General features: G+C 43.5%; 1 protein-coding gene across 4 annotated transcripts in view; it reads right to left on the reverse strand.

The window, feature by feature from the left end:
* Positions 1-1,798: 1,798 nt before the first annotated feature.
* NGF (nerve growth factor) overlaps positions 1,799-26,391 on the reverse strand; it is a 48,226-nt gene continuing 23,633 nt past the window's right edge. The window contains exons 2-4 of one of the 4 annotated variants that reach the window (XM_030562728.1): positions 6,051-6,192; positions 3,857-3,958; positions 1,799-2,654 (exon numbers count right to left, since the gene is read on the reverse strand). In XM_030562728.1, the coding sequence (XP_030418588.1) occupies positions 1,914-2,642 (729 nt within the window). In that variant the 5' untranslated portion in view covers positions 2,643-2,654; positions 3,857-3,958; positions 6,051-6,192 and the 3' untranslated portion in view covers positions 1,799-1,913. The remainder of the gene's footprint in view (positions 2,655-3,856; positions 3,959-6,050; positions 6,193-26,391) is intronic. The other 3 variants (XM_030562727.1, XM_030562730.1, XM_030562726.1) reach the window with 3 other exon arrangements.

Raw genomic sequence — 26,391 nt, forward strand, 5'->3', positions numbered from 1 at the left:
CACTCACACCTTTAACCCTTCCCAAGATACTTTTCAATGCATATAAAGGTGTTAGCAATATACAACGCTGGTGCTGACCCAGGGGACCCCATGGGGGGGCATTTTATTGTGACAGCTGCCACTGTTAAGGGCACCCATTCCCAGAGTAGCTGCGGGCCGCACCATTATCCATCACACCAGGAATGTGCCTGTTTCACATACATCCCTCCCCAGAGCAAGAATTAATGATTTTGGAGGCTTTGAACGGGTCAGAGTGAGAACCATTTGATTCTGTCCCCCAGCCTTCCACCTAACAGCTGCACATGCAAACTTTGCATCTACCTTGCTGGTGAGAGCAAAAAATGTTAATTTGGTGCCTCTGTTCTGCACTATAACCAGCTACTAGAGGGGACTGGAGAGCAGCTTGCTGCTGTTCTTCTCAAGCCTGAAAACACTCCTGCTTGAATGTGATAAATTAGCCCAAGGGTGGCTCAGACTGACAGGACAGGATACATAGTACATCCCAATGGGCAGTCAGAATTTGTGGTATATGCTTCCTGATGCCAGCCCAACTGGCATTATTTTAACACAAAGAATATTTTGTCTAGTTTAGGTTGTTTCCTGCTTAGTGAAAAGACAGTGAGACAGGATGGGTTTGGGGCTGGTTTCAGACAACGTGCGGCCTTCAATGCAAAGATCAATGTCTCTGCAAGTGAAGAATTGAGTGAAGAGTGAAAAGTTGTCCCTCTTTGCTGTTTGTACAGGCCAGGTAACAATGAAGGAGATTTTTTTAGAGAAAATAACAGTATTTGTGAGGAGGAAGTGAAAGTTGGGAGATGGGTTCATCCTCTAGGGCATGGGAGACACCACACTAGAAGTCCTTGGAATACTTGCTTTGAAACAGTTTATTGGCGGGAGAGCGGCTGCTTTTCCAAAGGAAACAATGGGAAAGTTTGTAGATTTTGTTCAACTTGCAATGGCTGGAACACACATTACAGGCCTCAGGCTGGCAGCTACACCAAGTCTATAAACCGTAGTGCTCCCAAGAGAGTGTGAGCAGAGAAACCATAAATGGGAGGGTTGTTTTTGGACCATTCGTACTGAAATATGGCCAAAAGATCTTTTTCTAGCTGCCTTAAAACATTTGCTCCCACATTAAGGCACTGTCGCCAAGATCCAGCTTTAAGTGAATGCCTACAGTTAAGTTTTACACTCCCGGAAATAGAGATTTCTGATTAAAAATATCATTAGCCCCATCAGTCTAGTACAACTCATAAATGATGCCATTATCAGACAAACATCTGCATCCTGGGTGAAGTCATAGTCTTCTTTTCTCTAACATAAGTTAGAGTTGGTTACTTTCATAATTGAAATATTTGGCAACTTTTTCAGGCACACTGAGAATTTTACTCTGAAATATCCATATTGGTATAAAACTATGGTGCATTGCCTCAACAATTCCTAGGATCCTAATGACTGAGTAGAAGAATGGGGGTAAAACCAGCAATATTTCTGTGGGTTTTTTCACACTTGCATGAGTTGGAGAACATAACAACATTCTGGAACAAGCCACAGATTTTCACACCAAAAGGGCAGGTTTTGCCTGTGAAAAATGGCTTTTTGTGAAAAAGAGGGGGGAGGGGGAGATGAAAAGTGCAAAATGTTTGTTTTTCATAGAACTGGTGAAAACAGCATTTTAATGGCCAAACTCTGTGGCTGACAAGGCAGGGATGAACATTTCCCCAAAAGATTGTTACGTCATTTAATTAAGTGTGCAACACACAAAGAGTTTGCAAAAGAGTTTAATAAATAGCGAGGTTCTTTCTTTACTGTATAAACTATAAATATATCATGCAGTCCTTATAATTTAAAATAATTTACAGGCTGAGGTAGGGGGGGGATGGGAGGATGTGGGCATGAGTGTTTGTTCCATCTCAGGGTCTCACTGTTTTCCGGCTGAGCACGCACACACATGCGGTATCGATTCGGATAAATCTCCAGGCTGCTTGCTTGCCTTCCATTGTCAGTGCTTTGACAAAGGTGTGCGTGGTGGTGCAGTAGGAATTCCAGTGCTTAGCATCAATTCCCCTGCACCCACTGGAGACTGGCTTAGGGTCCCTGCATTTGGTTTCGAAAAAGTACTGCTTGAAAACATTGTTGTTAATGTTCACCTCTCCCAGCACTGTCACCTCTTTGCCTTTGATGTCAGTAGCTGTGCTTTTGTCCCCAACCCACATGCTGACACTGTCACAAACTGAGAATTCTCCCCGGTGCAGCACAGGATGAGCAGTCCGCTTGGTTCGAATAGTCCTATTAAGAGAATCTGTACTGTCCAGATACTCCATGTTCTGCCCATCCCCCAACACTGGAGGGGGCTGCGTACTGAACAGAACCCGAGGGGACCGGAATCGTCTCTTTCTGAAAAGCTTTGGATCCACAGTGATGTTTGCTGCCTGTCCAGCTTCTCTGCTGTCTACCTTCCCAGCAAGGTGATAAGCGGCCGTGTGTTGAGCTGCCTTGGGAATGTGATTTGCTTGAGTCCGAAGGATATTTGGAATGGTGGGTCCTGCAGGAAACCCCCATGGAGCATTGTCCTCTGACTTTGGTGCTGCCTGTATGCCGAGCAAAAAAGCTATAATCAGAGTGTAGTACAGCATGGACATTACGCTATGCACCTAGAATGAAACAAAAACTGAGGGTTACTACAAGTGACAGGGACGTGAACCGAAAGCACTTGTGCTACATGAAAAGTGCCCACTCTGACCTTGACGGGTATTTATTGATCTAATGCTGCTAATGACAATGAATTTGCTGGATATTTAGTACTGTAATGCTGATCATACAGATCTCATCAGGTATTCATGTGAGTCCCAGATGTTCTTCCAGAAAAGCTCATTCAAACAGCACTAATGTGCTTAATAAAGTGGTAATCCAAGGAAATAATGGCTGGATTATAATTAATTCCTTTGGTATTTGTTATTAGAACATTATATATGAAGCACTTGTTTGGGGTTATTAATGTGGAGACCATAGGATAAGAAGGTGTTCTCTGGAGTACTTATCTCCATTGATATTTTTCTCAAACTCTTTCACAATGGCTACTGCCACTCTGGGGCCATCTTGGCCACAGCACTGGGAGTTACGGGTAGCGAAACACCCTTCTTTATTCGGACAGTCATGAGCAAGTTCAAGTTCAAGACATCACTGAATAGAGAAACAAGGCCAGGGCTCGTCGCTCTGGAAGCTGGAGAATATGCACATCTGTTTGGGTGTGGAAAAAATGCAAAATCAATTTCTAAAAATTCTTCAAGAACAACGTTATGCCATAAATTCAGTGACAGTGAAAGCTGCATTAGGCAACACAGTCGTGTGTTAGGTAATGAATCAGTAGTAGGCATCCTATGAATAAGAAAGACATTTGAAACATAATCTGAAATTGCACTTAAGGGCAGACATTGGGTTTCCCCTGCAAAGCATTAATAAGTAGAGACAGGGCATAAACAGAACAAAAACTACCAAGCCAGACTCCTCCCCTGTCTCAGTGTCTCATTTTGCCTGACATGTTTCAGCTGCCTTGGATTTCACTGCATGTCCGGCAGGCACGCACTGACTGGACAAACATGATTTCACAGGGGAAAATTCAAACTCTGCAGTGTAGCTCTAATTTCCCATAATGTTTTAATATTTTTCTGGACATGGATCACTTATAACTAAAGCTCCCCCCTTCCTTTCTGCTCAGCCTTCCCTAGCCTAAAATTGGGAGGATTACTAGAGTACTTGTTAAGTTTTTATGCTTATGCTAAGACCGGGATCTCATGGAGAACTCAGGAGCCTATGAGGAAACTGCTATCTGAGATAAGAGCTGGATAGAACTAACCAGCTGAGTTTGTGCAGGACTGGATGATCTGATGGATTCAAGAAGCGAGCCGAAGATGCCAAATGGAAGGAGTTACTGAAGACGGTAATGATGCGAAAGTCCCTGCAATAAGGGGAGAGAGAGAGGCCAAGAGCCACTTTAGCAATTCTCAGTGCAGTGACCAAACTGGATTAAGTGGAGACTGAATGTTGGAGCGAGAGGCAGGTTTTGCTGCACTGAAAATCTTCACCATCCCAAACCTAACCTCATTTAGTAGGACCCGAGGCTGCCTTCTTCCCACATTCGGCTTGTGCTACACAGGCATCGTCTGTGTAAGGAAATAGAATTTGGAGGTGGGAGTAGCACTATAGCCATGTGAGTCTACAAGTAACCTCCAGTTCTCCAACTCAAATTAAAGTCAGATGGTTCACAACATCGCTAAAGAGTTTTCTTTTTTCAACAGAGATGTTATTGAAAAAGGTCTGCAGAACAAAATCCAGACGTAGTTTAAACACCCCCACAGCAGCCTCAACCAAATGTATTTACATATAGACCCTTTGTTTATACTTTCCTTCTATAGGAAAGAGCTTAGCGATGCCAGTAAAAGCCTGTTTTCTGCTTTTGTGTGATTCAGAATTCACTAAAATGCAGCAACATGTAAAGAATGATTTATCTCCCTTCCTCCAGCTCTTTTATTACACAGTTACTAACATCATTGTAGTCTGTGCTTTAAACCTACTAACACAAAATTGAAACCATCTCCAATTTTTTTTCCCCATCCCCCAACTTTATAATTGCATTGCTCCATATTTCTCTTCACTGTAGCAAGTACTGTGCAAGCAGCATAGTGTGAGGTAGGACTAACCAGGACAAAGCTATTTGTTTGGGGTTTTTGGTACACCTCTACCTCAATATAATGCTGTCTTTGGGAGCCAAAAACTCTTACCGTGTTATAGGTGAAACTGTGTTATATTGAACTTGCTTTGATCCATCGGCGTGCGCAGGCCCGCCCCCTGGAGCGCTGCTTTACTGCGTTATATCCGAATTTGTGTTATATCAAGTGGCGTTATATTGAGGTAGCGGAATAGTTATTTTTTAACCTTGAGAAAGCATTTTCAAAACTGGATCTCTCCATTTGTTTATGGGAAGTGGAAGATGAAGGATTAAAGCAATGTGTACCTCAATCACAGTTAATTGTATGCAATGTGTACCTCAATCACAGTTAATTGTATGTGCAAAATAAATGTAAAGCCCAAGGAGACCTTGAAGTGTGTGAAATATGGATTTGCTGTCTTACGTAAATGGCCATTCCACAAGGTTTGTTTGTTTCTGTTCTTCCATTCACATGCTTAGTACATACGTGACCAGGGCTGCCCAGAGGATTCAGAGGACCTGGGGCAAAGCAATTCAATTTCAGGGCCCCTTCCATAAAACAAAGTTGCAGTACTATAGAATATTATATTCTCATGGGGGCCCGTACAGGGCCCGGGGCTTGGGGCAAATTGTCCCACTTGCCCTTCCCCCCGGCAGCCCTGTATTTGACTCTTAAGTGCTGCTCTTTGAAAATGTGTAAAGTGTATGCCAAGTGCATCTGAGCTTCAGAGAGGTTTTACAGAGCTGCAACCTTTAGGCATGAAATTCAGGGACACCTCTTAGCAAATATAGCCATGTGGGTCATCACAAACCTTTCAATACTAAAAATGTAAATACTGCAATGGAGAGTACTGCATAACAGATGTGACTTCAGAATGGCTCAGCTTCCATTATAATACAGTAATTAGTAAATATTTCCCACAAATGATGTAATTCTGCTAGAAGAAGGAAAGACTCAATGAAATTAAAAGGCAACTAATCAATTTTTTTTAATGATCTGTTTAGTTCACCTGGGAGTTTGCTGCTAGATGATATTGTTGAGGAAAATCACTTACTAAGAGTCATAACAAATTAGGTGCTTACAAAACTAAGAATATTAAGTGCAAATAAACTGACAAAAGTAAAAATGACAGGGTCTGTTGGTCTTCCAGCTTCAGAGTATAAACCGAGCACTCTTTCGGCTAAGAAAAAAAATCTGCTCTTTCGACACCTGGTTGTACAGTTGATCAAGTGTATTATTATTTATTTACTCTTCTACTTCTCCTCTGATGCAGCGGGTACAAGTCACTGCCAGAGACAGGAGGCTGGTCTGTTTTGATATAGCAGTTACTACTGAGCTTACCTCTGTGTGCATTGAACGGAAAGCTGCTCCCAGGCAAGGTCTTTAGTGCCTCCAGACTCTGAGCTGAAGTTGGATGCAGCATGCCATCAGGCCAGTCTGACTGCACAGCTAAGAATCTCTGAACAACCTAGTCTGGATTCTGCTAGAGGAATGAAAGTATCTGTGTCAATAATCATTCAGAAAATACGCTTTTCAAATAACCTTTCCCCATTGTTAGAAGCAGCACAGGAGCAAGACCTGGCAGGCAGGAAGCTCACTTGCAGGGCACTTCGAACTATGATTTTTTTTTTGCTAATTTCATGGCATAGGAGATGTCTGAAGCACAGCACTCGATGACTCTGCGGGCACTGGCCTTGAAGAACAACAAAGCATGAAAGCACTTGCTTAACTTTAAGCACACGTATGCCACTGAAGTCAATGGAAAGTAAATTTTGGCCAGTTTAACTTATTCAGTGGCTGATTGTGCCAACCTCCCTCAGACTGCATCTGACCTTACTCTGCAAGTGGTCCATTCGGTTTCAATGTGGGTAAAGGTGGCAGAACTAGGCCCCGCTAGTGTGGGTGTGCTCAGTGAGAGGATCATCCACCTGGCACCAAGGCATTAAAGAAGCTTTAGAATTTTTTTTTAATCAAGTTATTTTTAAACTGAAATTTCATAGGCCAAATCCATGGAGTCAAACTATGCTTTTGGCTGCCCCTGCACAAGCCCCCTGTTTTCATTAACAGGAGCTGCACATCAGGAAGTGAGGTTGTGGGATTTGGTTGATAGCGTGGCTCTTAAAAAATCAAGAAGGCAAGGTTACTTCTTATTAATAGTTTAATTGAAAATTTCCAAAGCACTTTTAGTATGGGGCTTGCACTAACTAAACCTGGGAGTAGCTCAGATAGCATCATGGTCTGTTGGAGCCTTTTGATTTGTCAGATGAAGGACCTTGCATCACTTTGATAACATGAGGTGGCCAATGTCCAGATTCATTACTGTAACGCAGATTATGGTCCACAGTCTACAGTATGGAGTTTGTTATAGAGAAAATTTCAGAATAAGGCAAATTACAATTACATGAATTTGTTAAGTTATATCAAACCCTAAAAACAAAACTGTCATGCTATAGAACTGAGTAAATTATATTTTAGTAAGAATGTACTAGTAAAATAATAACCCTTTCAATGTAGCCTGTTAGTTTAGCAACACTAATGATAGTTATAAGATACATGCCACTGCCAAAAATAATCCAACAGTTTTTCCAACTGTTCTGCCACCCTAAGAAAACACTGCTCAATTCCAACTGGCTGGTTATTTAACCACAAGAAAAAGTTTCATTTCAGCAGTTTTTTTCAAAGTTCTTTTACTCCATGCTTCCCGGATTCACCATCATGGCTGAATCCAGTAAATGATGCAGAGTCATTCAAATGATGCTGAAGACAGCACCTACCCATGTTTCCATTCTATATCCAATTCTCAGAGATTAATAGCATGTTAGATATACTGAAGCAAAACTTTCTTCAGAACTTGTCAGTTTAGATTTCTTTTTTCTAATTTAAAGATAGTGTAAGCCACTGCGACAAACATTTTACATGGAATCGCAAAATATACATTTTCCTTCTTTCGGGATCTTCTCTTACTCATGCACTAGTTAAAGAAGTAGCACGTTATAAATATATATAGCACTATTCACATAAGTTACAGAGAAACAAAGCACTTTACTACTTAAAAATAAAACAAAACAAAAAGAACCTCAGACAAATGGTTACTGGAAAAGTCATCAACCTAGATTTAAATAACCTTCTCTCTTCTTCTGTATCACATGTTAAGTCCTGGCTGCCCACCCTACAATAAAGGCACACTAGCAAAAAGCAGAACAACATGAAATTAACAGTTTGCTAACAAGTATCGGGTTCTAGAAATGATGACCCATATTAAAGCACACAGAAGGAGACTCTCTTTTCACCTGGGAGACAGTAAGCAATGTGTGCAGGCAAAGCAAAACCTAACCTACACCACATAAAACAAAGGAATTCAGCTCCATTCTTCTTCTACTAATAGACATCTTACCTCACGTGCTCCAGGATCTGCTTATAAAAATAAAAAAGAACAAAAGGACACATTGCCTGGATGGAGGTTATTCAATACTTGAAATATATGAAATGAATGGCCCCTGTGCCTCCTCCAAGATGAATACCAGTGGTTAACATTATTGCCAAAATCTTTTCTTTTCCTTATATATCAGACAGGGTAGCCGTGTTAGTCTGGATGTGTAAAGGCAGCAAAGAGTCCTGTGGCACCTTATAGACTAACAGAAGTTTTGGAGCATGAGCTTTCGTGGGTGAATACCCACTTCTTCACCCATGAAAGCTCATGCTCCAAAACTTCTGTTAGTCTATAAGGTGCCACAGGACTCTTTGCTGCTTTCTTTTCCTTGTTATGCTAAATATACAAAAATCCATTGATTTCAATACATGTCTAGGAAATTGTTGTGTAGAATTATTCTATATAATCTGAAGAATCAGTAGATAGCCTTTAAGCACACGCACACACACAAAAAAGGGGTGGAATTTCTTGCAGGAATGTATGGAATTAACACCAATATCTGTGAAGATTATAGCGAAATATTGGCAGCTCTGACTTTTGCTAGAAATACAAGAAATAAATACATAAAAAAGGAAGTTCATCTTTCGTTAGATCTATAGTAAGTCAAACCCTTTCTGAAAACTACAAACCTTTTTCCAATGCCATTACAATGGGGAAACAATAGATATTCATGCAACATCAAAAGAATTCCTGTTCATGGTGTGACAAAGTTCCTCCTCTACCTTGGTGGGTCCTGCGCTTATTGGCAGATTTGCTCTCCTCAGTGATCTTCCCCATAGTCTGGGTCAACTCCTCCTGTGTCTGATCAGGAATTGGGAGGTTTGGGGGGAACCTGGGCCCACCCTCTACTCCGGGTTCCAGCCCAGGGTCCTGTGGATTGCAGCTGTCTATAGTGCCTCCTGTACCAGCTGCATGACAGCTACAACTCTCTGGGCTACTTCCCCACCACAGGACCTTCCTCCTGGTGTCTGATAACGCTTGTACTCCTTAGTCCTCCAGTAGCACACCCTCTCACTCTCAGCTCCTTGCGCCTCTTGCTCCCAGCTCCTCACACGCACTTCCTCTCCTCTGGCTCCCCCCTGCCTGACTGGAGTGAGCTTTTTAAACCCAGGTGCCCTGATTAGCCTGCCTTGATTGGCTGCAGGTGTTCTAATCAGCCTGTCTGCCTTAATTGGTTCTAGCAGGCAGGGGCGGCTCCAGGCGCCAGCACGCCAAGCGCGTGCTTGGGGCGGCATGCCATGGGAGGCACTCTGCCGGTCGCCGGGAGGGCGGCAGGTGGCTCCAGTGGACTTCCCGCAGGCATGCCTGCAGAGGGTTTGCTAGTCCCACAGCTTCGGTGGACCAGCGGACTGCGGGACCAGTGGACCCTCCACAGGCATGCCTGTGGGAAGTCCACCAAAGCCGCGGGGCCAGCGGACCACGGGAGCAGTGGACCCTCCACAGGCATGCCTGCGGGAGGTCCACCGGCGCTGCGGGACCGGCAGAGCGCCCCCCGGAGCATGCCGCCGTGCTTGGGGCGACGAAATGTCTAGAGCTGCCTCTGCTAGCAGGTTCCTGATTACTCTACTGCAGCCCCTGCTCTGGTCATTCAGGGAACAGAAAACTACTCATCCAGTGACCAGTATATTTGCCCTCTACCAGACTCCTTTACCCCACTGGCCTGGGTCTGTCACAATGATTATAGAGATCCATTACTCTACTAACACAAAATACAGCACTGCAAGTTCAATACTATCTACCTCTTCTTCTTAGGAAATCCAGAGTGCATCAACACTCCAATAATATTAATGTTTGATTTAAACCCACTAAAAGAGAGAATTTGGAGTTTTATTTGTCATAAGTCCAGCTCTTTATTGCCATTGTTTCCTGGTACACTGAATGATTTCACAAATATAAAATCTGGACTCAGGGCACCAGTGATACCTCAGCCTTACTGTGGAATGATGGGCAATACATACTTGGGTCTCCTGTGGCTAAGCTGGGAGCTAGAGGAGCTTTGTCACCTTCAAATCAGAATTTCCCTTCCTAGAATGCCCCTTTGGTGTTTATCAGAATCCTAATGTTGTATTTAATAGTATTTTTCTGTATAATTTTAACCGACTGACATTATAAACTCAGCTTTTATCACAAAATTATATTATATATGCTTGATGGTAACTGCCAAAACATCAACCAAGCGGTTGGATATAATGAAGGCTGGATTTCATGGGTATTTTTAAGCTTATGTTTAAAGTGGATTCATCTCGCTCTTTCATTAACTCAGTAACAAAGGTCAGAGGAGATGAAAACCTGGTATCTTAAATTTACTCGATACACATATAATTATGTTTCAAAAAGTCTTCTAGTGTTTCTTATTTCTGGTTCCATTTGACCATGACATCATGAACAAAGGACAACTTTCCACCAGGGAAATTCACTCTGGGGCTAACAAGAGCTCCATAGTACTCATCTCTCCCAAGGGACTTGAATCATTTTGAGTAAGAGAATCCCTGGGATTAAGAGCAGATTCTTTTTTCCCACACCTATAGAATGAAGGAAACCAGCTGCTTTCTCCTTCACCACTAACCTAGTGCAATTTAGCTATTTTAGACTCAAAGGAATGTGAATTCTAGCAATTCAATTCCCAGCAGAAATTGCAGTCTCTCTACAGATTGCCTTGTTTCAATTATATAGAGCTCAGCCACCCACCTTTTTGAAAGCAAGAACAATCTGCCTGTTCTTTAATACATGGCACCCCAAAACGAGCCATATTGTGAGGCGAGGGGAAATTATTTGATGGCAATACCGAAACTGCTGGAAGTTTTAGCTGCTACTTTGTACAATATGTTCCCCTTCTGTATTAATCTACAGTCACCCAGCAGTTTAGTAACCATGGTCTGTAATCATTAGATTATAAATGTGACACTCTGATCTCTCTTACTGAGTCAGTTAGTGCCTTAATGTGCATCACTTTCCCAGCTGCTCTCCCAATTGTCCAAATCCAATTTATTAATTGATAAATGAAATGTATCAGCTAAATAATGTTGTGCCACTTGCTTGAAAAATATTCAAAGTCAATAAATGTGTTAACCCTGAGTGTGCAAAAGCAGGATTGTGATAGCATTTCCCATTTATTACAAGATATCTGGACACAGATTCTTATTGATAATGTCTATAAACAAGCCTCTCCTGTCCTGAACAAGAAGCTACAGGATCAGAAGACGTGCCTTCAGAGCCAAACACATTCAAATACAAATCACAGTCCAGTTAGCTTTTGCAGAACTGTCTATGTGATTTTACTGTTGATAGCAATTAATTCTTGCTAGAACATGAATTCTGACCAAAAAGCCCTTCCATTAGACTGTTAGAGATTAAAATGTGCTGTAAGTATTAACAGCTCATAATTCCCATCATGTCTGGTTGGAATGTGTTCTTGCTACACGGATTTTCCTTAAAGATTGCCATATTCCATTTTTCCTTTGAGGTTTCACCTCTTATGTTATGCAGCTCTGTAAAGAAGGTGATTTCATTGCTTTGTCATAGCCCATAATGCAAGACATGAAAGATCAGGAAAATATATAAAAACCTGGTTGTGCAATTGGTAATTAAAGCCATACTCCTATGTTACATTTTCTTCAGTGTGAACTGAAAACTAAGATGCAAACCTTGAGTTTATACAAGGACACCTATGAAAAACTCACATAATTGGTGGCCTGGTATTAAACTGGTGGGAGCAATAGCTGTGCGAAAGCAGACGGTTGCTGTTTGAGCTGAAGGAGGAGATTCTCCCAAAAGTTCTGCAAAACCTTCTGACTTGCTGTTCATAAATGCCCCAGTGATTCTCTTCTGCTTCTAATTACACCACAGTTTCCACCTTGAGTCTTCAGTTCTTGTCACACTATTTTGTGAATGGAGATTACATATATTTTTTTGCTCATCTGAAAGAGACCTTCTTTCTTTTATGTAGCAATATCTGATCACTTTCTTCACCCATGTTGTCTTAAGAAGATGCAGACTGTTCATACCTCTGGAGACAGCCCTCTGAACAGAACTGGCCAAAGGCTACTAGCAGGGACAGCTCTAGGCGCCAGCGTTCCAAGCATGTGTTGGGGGGAACACTATTTAAGAGGCAGCGCTCTGGCCCTTTGAGGGGTGGCACTTTGCTTCCGTGGCAGCACTCCATTTTTTTGGCTTTTTTTTTTTTGCTTCATTGGCGGCAAAAAACCTGGAGCCAGCCCTGGCTAGTAGATTTCAGAAACATCTAAACTACTCAGTTTTTTCACCTACACATTTCTTCTGTAAGGATTTCCATCTTATTAACTGTAGGATTGGTGCCTTCTATTAGTTGGCTTTTGTGTGGTCTACGGTTGTGCAAAAGCCTTCTGCTGGTGAAACCAGCCAAAAGCCACATTTTTATGGGATTATAATAAAAATTATCTTGCACTTTCCACATGGATACCTAAGAGGCAAGTGAATCTTTTAAAGAGGGGCAAATAAAGGTCCAGAGAAGATAAAGGCTTGCTTTTTCAGAGATGTTTAGTACCCACAGCTCCAATTGTACCAGATTTATTATGGAATAATGTACCAGTTGGGCCATGGTTAATGTTGCCAGTAACTTTCAATGCTAAGTCCTATTTTTGACCCATGGAAGGGAAGTTGGGTGATAGATTGGGGGGATGAGATAGCTCAGTGGTTTGTGCAGTTGCCTGCTAACCCAGGGTTATGAGTTCAATCCTTGAGGGGGCCATTTGGGGAACTAGGGTAAAAATCTGGGGACTGGTCCCGCTTTGAGCAGGGAATTAGACTAGATGACTTCCTGAGATCCCTTCCCACCCTAATATTCTATGATTAGCAATGACAAAGCCAATATGCTATATGTAAGCTCTGTTATCTGCCCAATTCTAACAGCCTATTGGGGTTCCCTGAATACTAACAAAGTTCAGTTATGAATGTAATTGTTTCACTGGATGAGGAGAAAATCTGCATAACATTAATTTTTTATGGGAAAAATAAGACTTAAGAGTTAGAACCTGCTTTGTTTGCATCTGAGGCATGTTCGCTGATTCTTAGTACAGCAACATTTTTCAAACACTGCAGCATGCTCTTCTTCTCCCCGGCATTTAAACGGAACTGACTTGCAGAACATTCAGCTGCATGTGTGGTGGGACAGAATTCTGAACAAAGCTATCAGGTCACAGGAGACCACTTAGGCCCTTTGGCCCTCTTAACCTGCTCATCACCATACAATATCTAACCTTTATGTGTGCAGACAAACATCATTAAAGTTAATTGGGACTACTAATGTGATGTTACTCAGTATGAGTAAATGCTGCAGAATCAGGCCCTATCTGAGAATAACACAAGGAGCAAGGAACATTATTTTTATCCTGGGCTCTTTTTTGGTGCAGATATGTTGGTAGAGAAAACAGAATTCAGCCTGCTAGCATGCACATTATCACAGCTATGCAGTAAAACCAGATCTCCCACATTACAAAGAAAAATATAACTAATATCCCAATCAAAAGTAACAGTAAAATTCTATTCTACAGAAAAATAAACCTACCCACATGGGTTATGTTCTAGTCCTATGCAAGACACTATTTGGAATGCCTGTTTGTGTCATTTCTGAAACAATACTTTAAAGAAGATGGCAGATTTTTGGGCCGGGTAAAAATGAATAAATACTTAAATAAAAACCACAAGTGGTTCAAGCATGTCTTAATGATTAGAAAAATTCAGATGTGCCTTGAATTTATTAACTGATGTGTACGTCTCCAAATGTAAAGTGTACTTCTCCGACTCCTAGTCACTGCTGAGTCATAAAATCATAGAAACGTAGAGCTAGAAGGGCCCTCAAGAAGCCATCAAGTCCCAACCCCTATGCTAACGCAGGACCAAGTAAACCTGGACTGCGCTAGTCATGCTCCCTAGAACGTACAAACACAAAGGAAGACAGGCAAAGGTCTGGGTGGACTGGGAATCCCAAAGGGAGGTATAACTGGGAGGTGAGTCTTCAGTATTGGTGGATCACTTCATTTGGGCATTTTCAAACAAGTGACTCACTTAGGAAGGCTCAGAATTACTAGAGGGTGGTAATCCAGTAGAGATAGGTGTTGAGAAAAGGGAACAAGCAGGGTACAATGACTTGCATCCATGGGGGGGAAGTGATAAATGAGATGAGGGAGGGAGGCCACAGTGGAGCTGTGCAGGGCTTTGATAGTGAGAATGTGTTTAGCATGGGAAGCCCACGTTAGGGGCCAGAATGGGAGGGCTTGACACAGTAGGAGGAACAGGCAGAACAGTAAAGTGGAAACTGCATTTTGATGGACTGGTGGGGTCTGATATGGTCATCGGGGATATTGGAGAGGAGGAGGCTTTAGTAATCAGAATGAGAGGACATGGACAGCCACCCTTGCTGTTAGGACAGAAGAAGGGATGGATTTTTCATAGGCTATGGAGAATTTGGACATGACCTGGATGTTTGGGCAGAATAAGAAGGCAGAATCAAAGATGACCCCCCAATTGTAAGCTCGAACAGCCAAGTGGATGCAGGACCAACAGTGACAAGATGGGAATGTTTAAGAGAAAAAATAAGGAGTTCAAGTTTAGCCATATTAAACTAGAGTAATTGGCAAGCTATCCAAGTGACGATGCCAGGGAGATACCTTGCTGAAAGACAGCACTGGGCAGATGGACACAAACCCAGAGAGAAAAGCCGGTTTGAGAGTGACCAGCTATGAGATAATAGTTGAAGCCATTTGAGTGGATGGGTATCAGCCCTGAGGTTTGACTGGGAAGAGGTTGTCAGAGCCCAAGTCCTTTCACAGAAGCGGGTGAAAGTTGGAATAGAGAGGATCCAAGCTGGAATTAAAGGTGAGTGAATGGAGGCAAGATTTGTAAAAAACCTGTTGCCTGAAGGGAGCTGGAGTAATGACTCTGTCCAATATCTATCCGGGTACCTACTACCCATTCAGTGTACAGTCAGACCCCAACACTATATATCTGATTGTCACAAGTAATTCTGGCAGTGGGCTCCAGAGTGACACAGCTGGTTAGAGCCAGAAGCAGGCCACCAGTGGGGGTAGCAAACATTTTAAGTTGCCCATGATACAAGTTTAAGAAGCTTTTTTTTGGCCTGATCCTGCTTTCATACCATTTTTACATCCATAAAATTCCACTGACTTTAATGGAGTTACTCCTGATTTACACCTATGCAAGTGAGGTCAGAATTAGGCCCCTTTTCTGTCAACTATTTCTGCTGTAGGAGAACAGGAAAATGCCCTGCTTATCCTGAAACAGGGCAGTTTGGCCTCTCCCAGATATAAAACTAAAACCTCAGTAACATTACATTCCACAGTCATCCAATTTTTGCTTAATATTACCCAACACAGTGAAAACCACTAGGAAATGTGCATCTCAGAAATTCTCCTCACTTATGACTCTGACTTTGTTAATAAGGGGAGGATGGCCACAAGCTCATCTCCAATACAAATATTTTAACAATGTGTATAAATTAGTGATAAAATGTAACTTCAAGCACTGAAACGCCGGAAGGTGTGGGGAAGGGTGGAACCATGCTGACTAAGAATGGCATCATAATGACTGGGTCTTACCTTGGGTAAGATCAAGTGAAGTATATAAAAAAAGAACTTTGAGCTCATTTCTTAGACTATCAGCAAGTTATCATCTAGTGCAGGGGTGGCCAAACTTCCTGACCCTGCGAGCTGCATATGATAACCCTCAGAAGTTTGAGTGCTGCAAGACACGCACAACCTGCCCTGTGGGACAGCACATGCTGGGGCTCAGGGCTACAGCCCTGAGACCACCTCCCTAGAGGGCAGAAGCCCCCTGGTCCCACCACCTCCCTGTAGGGCAGAAGCCCCAAGCTCCCCCTGCCCAGTCTGGTGGGTGGAGAATGGGGGCTAAGGGGAGCGCTCCACGAACTGCACTTTAACTGCAAAGAGCCACACGTGACTCACAAGCCACTGTTTGGCCACAGCTGATCTAGTGCATGTATTACAGTGCCTGTGGGATACCACTTGTCTTTAGCCCTTCTTACCAATATGCCTCCAATGCTGTAACGTTCCACGAGTGCTTCCACAGGAAGGTGATACCTTTGGGAATAATACATTGCAATGTCTCTTCCTAGGCTGCAGTATCATTCTGCACAGTTGTAGAAGGACGGGCGGCAGATCTACTTCTAGACTTCAGGTTCAAATCCAGCCCAGACAGTGAGGATCAAACAGGTATTATCAGCTGGCTGTTTGATCAGTGAGTTTGCTGTCTGGTTCATGGGGGTTAAGGAAGACCATGCTAGCAATCTCATTGCACACACTGCCATTGTTGGCTCACACAAATGCAGGCTAGGGAATTCTGGTCGGAGAATGTGCCGATGTATGAGAGTACCCTCATATTTATGGGTGTCTTTGGGATCAGGGCTCTCTACGGTTTCTCCCAATCTAGAGCACATATTCATGAGGCTTTCTAATAACCAACAATTGTCTAGAGAACTGATTTCCTTTTAGTAACAACACATGACCTTTAGAATGCTGCCCCAATTAAGGGTTTCCAATGGGACTGAGCAGTCACTGACAATCCTGAGGGTTAGCAGGGTGATAAAAGCGCACAAAGTTGCCCTGACAGAGATGAAATTATCTAATTTAGATAACTAAGACAAAATGGCTTACACAGAACAAATGTTACTAAAATTAGTCATGTCATTCCAAGGTGCCTTTAAACACAGTGAAGGAAAAATGAGTTAATAGTCACTCATGAGACTGGTGGGAAGTTTCTCTGAAAATAAAGGACGGCAAAATATCAGAGGGAGTGTGAGGCTCAAGACACAAGGGTCCTAATTCTCGGTAAGTCAATGGACTCAAAAGGTTTAAAGCTGGTATGATGGAGTGGTGAATCAGGCTGAAGATGCCCAAAACTCTGGGCTGCAAAGCATTAGCTGAGCATGCAGTTGTAGAATGATCATAATAATAGCCACAAATCAAACCTAAAGCTAATGATTGACACATGATGACTAGCTTGGAATCTTCCATTGCAGACTTTGGTCTATGGATGAGTGTTTTATTGGAATTTTGGGTTTCATAAATACTAATTTACTGGCACAAGGCACTGACTGAAAGAGGCTAAACCCTCACACAGAGGCTTCAGGCACTGACTGACTGGAAAATCACAGCTGAGGGCTCAGGGTGAAATTCACTCCATGAATGTGAAGCCTTCCTATTTGGGGTGGATGGGAAATGAAATTCACTGCCCGCACCAAACCCAGGGCTAGGGTGCAGGGCTGCCATGCAGCTACCCCCCCTAGGCACAGGAACTGCATCATAAAGTTCACTTTTTGTTAGCAATAAAAAAAGAGATGTCAGTTTATACCACAGGGCATAGGGAGGTCTCTAAAAAATCTGTTACCTGCCTGAGATCAGTCGTACTTTGTGGAGCATGTAACATGGAAACACAGAAGTGTTTGTATAAAATAAAAACTAGAAAATAGAGCTGGGTGAATAACTGACTTTTTGCTTTGGTAGTAGTTCTGAAAAATCAGGAAAACTGTTTGACCTGAACAGAATCCGAAACTTTCAGAGTTTTCAGTCAATTGAAAAAGTCAATTTTGGATCAAACAAAATGCTTGTTTCTGAGCATTTTCAAGAGCTAAATTCACAAACTGGCCAGAGGAGGAGGAGCTTGTGCTGACCCCCCTCCACCTTTGACCCACTGGATTGGGAACTCACCTGTGATGTGAGGAACATGGGTTCAAACTCCTACTCTGCAACAACAATGTGGACTCTGGTCTCCCCGTCCGAGGTGAATGCTCCAACTCCCAAGCTATTGGGTATTCTGGGGCAGGTCTTGCTCTCAATCTCTTCAGTTGAAGCTGTTCAACTTTATATAAATAATATTAATTGGGGTACGGGGATTCAGAACCTTATTTTTTTCCCCAACATGCCCCATCTCCAGTGAGTGCCCTAACCATTAGGTTCTAGAATAACTGTCTCTGCCTCGGTGACTATTTGAGATTATCGGGAATGGAGGGGGGGCCAGCTCCAGGCACCAGTGAAGGAAGCAGGTGCCTGGGGCAGCCAATAGAAAGGGATGGCACTCTGTCCGTTAGCGAGGCGGCACATCTGGGTCTGCGGCGGATCCTTCAGTCCCTCTCGTCCTCTTCAGTGGCAGCTCAATTGCTCCGCTTCAGTCTTTGGCAGCAATTCGGTGGCAGGTCCTTCAATCGGGTTTGTCTTTTTTTTTTCTTTGCCGCTTGGGGCGGCGAAAAAACTGGAGCTGGTCCTGGATGGGGGAAGCACGAACACCACAACCTTCAACTCCTCCTAAGTCACCTAGTGAATCGAGATTGAAAATTGTTTTTGTCCTAAGCTACTCAGTGAATGAGTGCCAAATTTGTGAATAGTTTAAAGTTGACCAAAATGCATTTTTTGGCAAATAAACTATTTGTCCAAAATATTTTGCCCAGTTCTGCAGATAAGTCATGATCAGAATCTCTTAGGCAAACAGATTCCATCATTGTAAGATTTCTCCAAAACTTTATTTTAGAAAAACATTCTTCAAACACATACAACCTCCAGGAAATGCTGACATAATCCTAGTGGTATTTAATGATTTTTTGTTGTTGTTTCAATTCTTCATTCTCCATTCACTCTTTATCCAAACAAGGAATTTTTAACTCCTACCAGAGTCACTCATAAACTTTCCTATGCTTTTACATTTTGTAAAAGCCACAGAAGTTTTTCAACAGGATGGGAATTCTATTCCATGTGATCGTTATTACACTTGTTTGTAATTGGCAACTCAAAGAAGAAAAATAGATCAGCAGTGAAACAGAGATCAGAATTTGCAATGTAGACAGCGGCCCTACAAAATCAGAAGCTAGATATCAGAGGAGTAGCCGTGTTAGTCTGGATCTGTAAAAGCAGCAAAGAATCCTGTGGCACCTTATAGACTAACAGACGTTTTCGAGCATGAGCTTTCATGGGTGAATACCCACTTTGTCAGATGCATGCATGCTTGTACATATTCTTGGTGGAAGTTTGAGCCCATCCTAGAGACTGTATCCCAATAATTTCAAAGCAACCGTTCATCAGCATACTCAAAGCAATTACTCCATCTGGTAGCTGTGCTTTTCTTTTGGAAAATTAAGATTTTATGGCTTCAGTTTAATCCAGGAAAAAAGGTATTTTTTTAGGGATTTCATGTTGGTTTTTGGCAACCTCCAAATTATCACAGATGAAAGGCAAATGTTCCCTGTCTCTGCACAAACAAGCCCCATTTAAATCTGATGCAATTTTGAAATGACCAGTTGTGAACTCCTAAGAATAGGGGTTATATCTGAATTACCCACAAGAAAACGACAACCTTGAAATGCTACCAGAATAAAGTATAATCTGTATTACAATTGTAATGTTCTGTGGAGCCATAAGCAGTTCCTCATGAGAATGAGGCTCTCCTGCCATGTTGAGTAGTCCACCAAGAAAAACATCAGATAATAAAAGCAATTTGTACTGATTCTTTGGCTCTTCTAATCATCATCAGAAAGAAAACAAGCAAAAAATGTTCAGCTTTGAGTTCTCTGCTTGCAGTATATGAGCAGAGCCACTGAAGTGCTCTCTAGATAGAGGCAGAGGCACATTGCGCATATGGTGTTCCCAGAATTCATGCTTATGTGACTTTGTAGTTTGCACGTTTTTGCTACCATGAAGATGTGGGATTTGCATAGATCTGAAGATATTTTTTTAAAAGCCCCATACCTCATTTTTTTTGTCAGTATTCTACCCTGGACTGTCTTTACATTGCTCCTTTGTCTTTGATTAATTATCAGCAGAGTATACCACTGTCATTTCTGTCTCTGTAAATCTGCAGGATTTGTTTGTGCAGCTGATGCTCTTACTTGGCACTGTTCTTGCATTTTTTCCACTTTGCCCTCAAGTGGTAGGAAATGCAAATGAACAGATTCTACGAGGCCCTTACCCTGGTGCTAGATGAGGGAATAAGGAAGGGAAATTCTTTCCCCAATCTGCATCATCCATTGCAGGGCCAAACTAGATGGCAGACCGTGTTCCCTGGTGATCCTCAGGTAGGGTGACCAGATGTCCTGATTTTATAGGAACAGTTCTGATATTCAGAGCTTTGCCTTGTATAGGCACCTATTACCCCCAACCCCATTCTGATTTTGCACATGCTATCTGGTCACCCTTCCCTGAGGGCTGTTTTCTCTACTTGTTAGCTAGGATGTGTGGCAGCCAAAGGAGCAGGGACATTGCTCCATGCCACCCCCAACCCCAGCACAAACCAGTGGAGGCAGAAGGCTGCATGCCTCCAAGGGGTGTAGCAGCGCAAACACAGATCTCCACACTGGGAACTCTGGGAGACATTGGGTATCACAGTGGTTCTTCTGGGGCAGTACAGAGCTGTAGCTCCCCTGCCTAAAAGGCAGTCTGGACCTTGAGTGTAACGACTAGATTGCTGTGAGACTGTCCAGTTTGCTGGGCAGCACACTCAATAGTCAGGCATCAGTTACTTGCCAGTATGAAATTTACCTCTAGGAATATGTAAAACAATCCTCCAGACCTTAAAGAGCCCTGCTCCAACTACACCACCCAGCTCCTCCCCTGACTCTGCGCCCCTTTCTTGGGCTGCATTTTCAAGCTTCCTGCGCTCTGTCCAAGTATCTCCACTGACAAATGCCCTTCGGCTCCAGCCCTTGTACTTCGCTCCATGCCCGCCCACAACGTTTGAGGAAGCCTCTCCTTCAATGTTGGCCAAGCTCCCTCCTCCTTTCACATACTGGAACATCTCTTCTGTGAAGAGTTCCTGCTCTGCTGACCAATCTCCTCCTGTCCTGCACTCCTCTATTTTCTGGTGCTTTTAGGCTACAAGGTCTTTGCTGGAGGGACTCACTTGTTCTCCTTGTACCCAGCACACAATGTAATGTACAACTGGGGTGTTCTACATGTGGCAGAAACCACACAGTCAGGCGATAAGTCACTAAATGTGTCTTCATTTTCACAGTGAAATAACTTCATTCAGAAAGATTCTTGGGTCCCATTGGGATGTAACGAGAACCTGACAGTGAACCCAGTCAGGCCAGAAATACTCAGCCCTACTTTCTTCGCTGGTGGAAATCCCAATACCATGTGAAAGTGTCAGGCCACACAGAGGCAAGCAGGTGCTGCCCAGAAATCCAGCTTCCAGGGAGGAAGGCACATTTGAACTGAATTCATATCTTGCCTGGGGTTGTGGGTTCTTGGGAGTGGACCCAGTGTGGAGTGGGAGTTCTTTCTGTATCATGTCTGAGCTTGAGGGAAGGGAGCAGCGCCAAGCCTTTCATGGCAAGAGGGTTTCTCACCCACCAAGAACATTAGGAGGAGTTTGAAAAGGGACTTACTCTGAATCAGAACTCAAACTACAATTGTTGGGGCCTGAGAAATACTGATCTACACAGGTGCAGAGGGGGTGCAAATTGTGACTATTATGTTATAGGGTGAGGTTATACTAATGTGACTAATGTACACCTATGCTGAGCCCTGCTGCCTGATGGTCAGCATTGACCTCAGGAAGGGTTTTGTTTTTTCACTAGTAGATTTTGGGGAGTTTCTGTCCAGCTCTGCTGATCCCACATCAACTCTCTGCAAAGGATCAGATGAAATGCTCTTTAGAGAGATGGCCCAATCCTCATTTACACTAAGGCTACTTTTACATTTTTGCCCACTATAAGGCAACATAAAGGGGTCTTAGTGTAAATGAGCATCAACTTCTGCTTACAAACAGGAAATGTTTCACTGTTTATAAGGGCTTGGACTAACCTGTCATCCTCGATATCCTTACAAATCTACAGTTGACAATAGAGGTTCCTGGTAGCAATAGACTCATAGACTCTAGGACTGGAAGGGACCTCGAGAGGTCATCGAGTCCAGTCCCCTGCCCTCATGGCAGGACCAAATACTGTCTAGACCATCCCTGATAGACATTTATCTAACCTACTCTTAAATATCTCCAGAGATGGAGATTCCACAACCTCCCTAGGCAATCTATTCCAGTGTTTAACTACCCTGACAGGTAGGAACTTTTTCCTAATGTCCAACCTAAATCTCCCTTGCTGCAGTTTAAGCCCATTGCTTCTTGTTCTATTCTTAGAGGCTAAGGTGAACAAGTTTTCTCCCTCCTCCTGATGACACCCTTTTAGATACCTGAAAACTGCTATCATGTCCCCTCTCAGTCTTCTCTTTTCCAAACTAAATAAACCCAATTCCTTCAGCCTTCCTTCATAGGTCATGTTCTCAAGACCTTTAATCATTCTTGTTGCTCTTCTCTGGACCCTCTCCAATTTCTCCACATCTTTCTTGAAATGCGGTGCCCAGAACTGGACACAATACTCCAGTTGAGGCCTAACCAGCGCAGAGTAAAGCAGAAGAATGACTTCTCGTGTCTTGTTTACAACACACCTGTTAATGCATCCCAGAATCACGTTTGCTTTTTTTGCAACAGTATCACACTGTTGACTCATATTTAGCTTGTGGTCCACTATGACCCCTAGATCTCTTTCTGCCATACTCCTTCCTAGACAGTCTCTTCCCTTTCTGTATGTGTGAAACTGATTGTTCCTTCCTAAGTGGAGCACTTTGCATTTATCTTTATTGAACTTCATCCTGTTTACCTCAGACCATTTCTCCAATTTGTCCAGATCATTTTGAATTTTGACCCTGTCCTCCAAAGCAGTTGCAATCCCTCCCAGTTTGGTATCATCCGCAAACTTAATAAGCGTTCTTTCTATGCCAACATCTAAATCGTTGATGAAGATATTGAACAGAACCGGTCCCAAAACAGACCCCTGCGGAACCTCACTTGTTATGCCTTTCCAGTAGGATTGGGAGCCATTAATAACTACTCTCTGAGTACGGTTATCCAGCCAGTTATGCACCCACCTTATAGTAGCCCCATCTAAATTGTACTTTCCTAGTTTATCTATAAGAATATCATGCGAGACCGTATCAAATGCCTTACTAAAGTCTAGGTATATCACATCCACCGCTTCTCCCTTATCCACAAGGCTCGTTATCCTATCAAAGAATGCTATCAGATTAGTTTGACACGATTTGTTCTTTACAAATCCATGCTGGCTATTCTCTATCACCTTACCACCTTCCAAGTGTTTGCAGATGATTTCTTTAATTACTTGCTCCATTGTCTTCCCTGGCACAGAAGTTAAACTAACTGGTCTGTAGTTTCCTGGGTTGTTTTTATTTCCCTTTTTATAGATGGGCACTATATTTGCCCTTTTCCAGTCTTCTGGAATCTCCCCCGTCTCCCATGATTTCCCAAAGATAATAGCTAGAGGCTCAGATACCTCCTCTATTAACTTCTTGAGGACGCATTTCATCAGGCCCTGGTGACTTGCAGGCATCTAACTTTTCTAAGTGATTTTTTACTTGCTCTTTTTTTATTTTATCTTCTAAACCTACCCTCTTCCCGTAAGCATTCACTATATTGGACATTCCTTCAGACTTCTCAGTGAAGACCGAAACAAAGAAGTCATTAAGCATCTCTGCCATTTCCAAGTCTCCCGTTACTGTTTCCCCCTCCTCATTGAGCAGTGGGCCTACTCTGTCTTTGGTCTTCCTCTTGCTTCTAATGTATTGATAAAAAGTCTTCTTGTTTCCCTTTATTCCCATAGCTAGTTTGAGCTCATTTTGTGCCTTTGCCTTTCTAATCTTGCCTCTGCATTCCTATGTTATTTGCCTATATTCATCCTTTGTAATCTGACCTAGTTTCCATTTTTTATATGACGCCTTTTTATTTTGTAGGTCACGCAAGATCTCGTGGTTAAGCCAAGGTGGTCTTTTGCCACATTTTCTATCTTTCCTACCCATCGGAATAGCTTGCTTTTGGGCCCTTAATAGCGTCCCTTTGAAAAACTGCCAACTCTCCTCAGTTGTTTTTCCCCTCAGTCTTGATTCCCATGTGACCTTACCTATCAGCTCTCTGAGCTTACCAAAATCCGCCTTCCTGAAATCCATTGTCTCTATTTTGCTGTACTCCCTTCTACCCTTCCTTAGAATTGCAAACTCTATGATTTCATGATCACTTTCACCCAAGCTTCCTTCTACTTTCAAATTCTCAACGAGTTCCTCCCTATTTGTTAAAATCAAGTCTAGAACAGCTTCCCCCCAGTAGCTTTTTCAACTTTCTGAAATAAAAAGTTGTCTGCAATGCAGTCCAGGAACTTATTGGATAGCCTGTGCCCCACGGTGTTATTTTCCCAACATATATCTGGATAGTTGAAGTCCCCCATCACCACCAAATCTTGGGCTTTGGATGATTTTGTTAGTTGTTTAAAAAAAGCCTCATCCACCTCTTCCACCTGATTAGGTAGCCTGTAGTAGACTCCCAGCACGACATCACCCGAGTTTTTTACCCCTTTTAGCCTAACCCAGAGACTCTCAACACTTCCATCTCCTATGTCCAGCAGGATCTTCACAAAATATGATTTGGCTGAGAGCTTTAGTATCAACTAAGGAAGAAGGATAGTTTCAACTCTAGCTCTTACATGTGTATAGTAACTTTTAAAAACTATTTTATTTGTTACATTCTGGGAACAATCGGGGTCGCACTTGAAGCCAGTCCCCATGCATACGTAAGGGGACTGTTGGCTTAGTGGGGTTTTTGGTTGGCCCTCTCCCAGTACCAAGGGAAAGGGCCAATGGGAAATCAGAAGCCTGAGACTCCCCAGGGCCAATGGGGAGAGGTCAGTGCTCCAGGTCAGCCTGATTAACAGGGCAGACAGGCCAATGAGGGTGTCAGGAGCCTGGGGTCCCATCCTCCGAGCGTGCTGGAGCTGCCTGGGGCAGCGCAGGGCTGAGCTAAGGGGAAAGCAGGGGCTGGAGCTGGGCCGGGGGCAGAGCCAGAAAGGAGCAGCCCAGAGAGCAGAGCTGGGCCGGGAGCAGAGCCGCGCCGGCCAGAGGGGCAGCCCGGGGAGCTGCGCTGGAGGCAGAGCCGCAGCCGCGCTGAGGCAGGAGTTGGGGCCGACAAGAGCCGAGTGTGGTGAGCAGCTGGGAAGCGTGAGGGGGGACCCCAAGCAGAGGGCCCAGTGCAGGACGAGGTCACCAGCCAAGGGGTCTCACAGGCCGGACTGGGAGAGGGCAATGCTGGGGGAAAGGGCCCTGCCAGCTAGAGCCTGAGGGCGGCCCCGAGTTGCCAACGTTCTGGCCAAACAAAACAAAACAAAAAACCGAACACCCTTGCCCCACCCCTTCTCTGAGGCCCTGCCTCACTCACTCCATCTCCTCACCCCACCCCCACCATCACTCACTCGCTCATTTTCACCGGGCTGGGGAGGGCCCTTTCTCAACCAGGTGTTCACCTGAAAACTGGCAACTCACCCACAGCATCCCTGCCTTTTTTTGTTTATTGGTTGCTGTTTAATCAATCGTGTTTGCTTTGAACTCTATGTAATGAGCAGTGGTTGGGGACATGGCCAGGGCGGAGAGCGCGCCCGCCATGGGGACACCCTAGCCGCTGTCCTAAGTGACCACAACGAGATGGGAGTCCAGCCCCCCAGGGATCCTGGGCCTGGTCTTGTCAGGGTTACGAGGACTCTGCCCCACGGGAGGGAGGAAAGAGACTCTCGATGGCAGGCAGGCTACTGGGTAAAGGGAATGAGAGAGAGGACTCAGATTCTTTTGCTAGCCAATTCCACAAGGGTGGTGTCTAGGCCAGGGAAGCTTCCCAGGATAGCAAGACCATTCCTTCGCTTACACGTATTAATCTTTTCCCTGGGTTTTGCAGTTCAGTGGATTGAGCACTTGCTTCCTCACACTGCACCTCCAGTTTGGTTACACAGTTATGGTTAAAATCTCCACTGTGTCTCCTTCTCACTCACTTATTCTGAAACCTTTGCCTTTGTTGCCAAACTTTTGCATGCTTGGACTCTGCCTGAGGGGAGGGAGTAATGGGGTTGGGCTGAGGGAGTTATACCAGTTTTCCACTGATTGATAGCAATCTACACAAATTCCTGCAGGGAAAACATCATCTGGAAGTGGAATGGAGCATTTTGAAGTAAATCAGAATGCTGGCTTGAATGCTTGGTAGCTTCTTCTGTTCCTGTTTATAGGAATGAAATCCAAAAGGATGTTACTAAGACTTTTTATTCTACATAGGGAACCCACATATTTCTCCTCTGAGTTGATTATAGACTCTATCACTTTTGACAACCCTTCAGCAAATACATGAAATACTTGAAAAATACATGGTTTCAGA

Source organism: Gopherus evgoodei, chromosome 4 (genome assembly GCF_007399415.2).
Source record: "Gopherus evgoodei ecotype Sinaloan lineage chromosome 4, rGopEvg1_v1.p, whole genome shotgun sequence".
NCBI classification, from domain to species: Eukaryota; Metazoa; Chordata; order Testudines; family Testudinidae; genus Gopherus; species Gopherus evgoodei.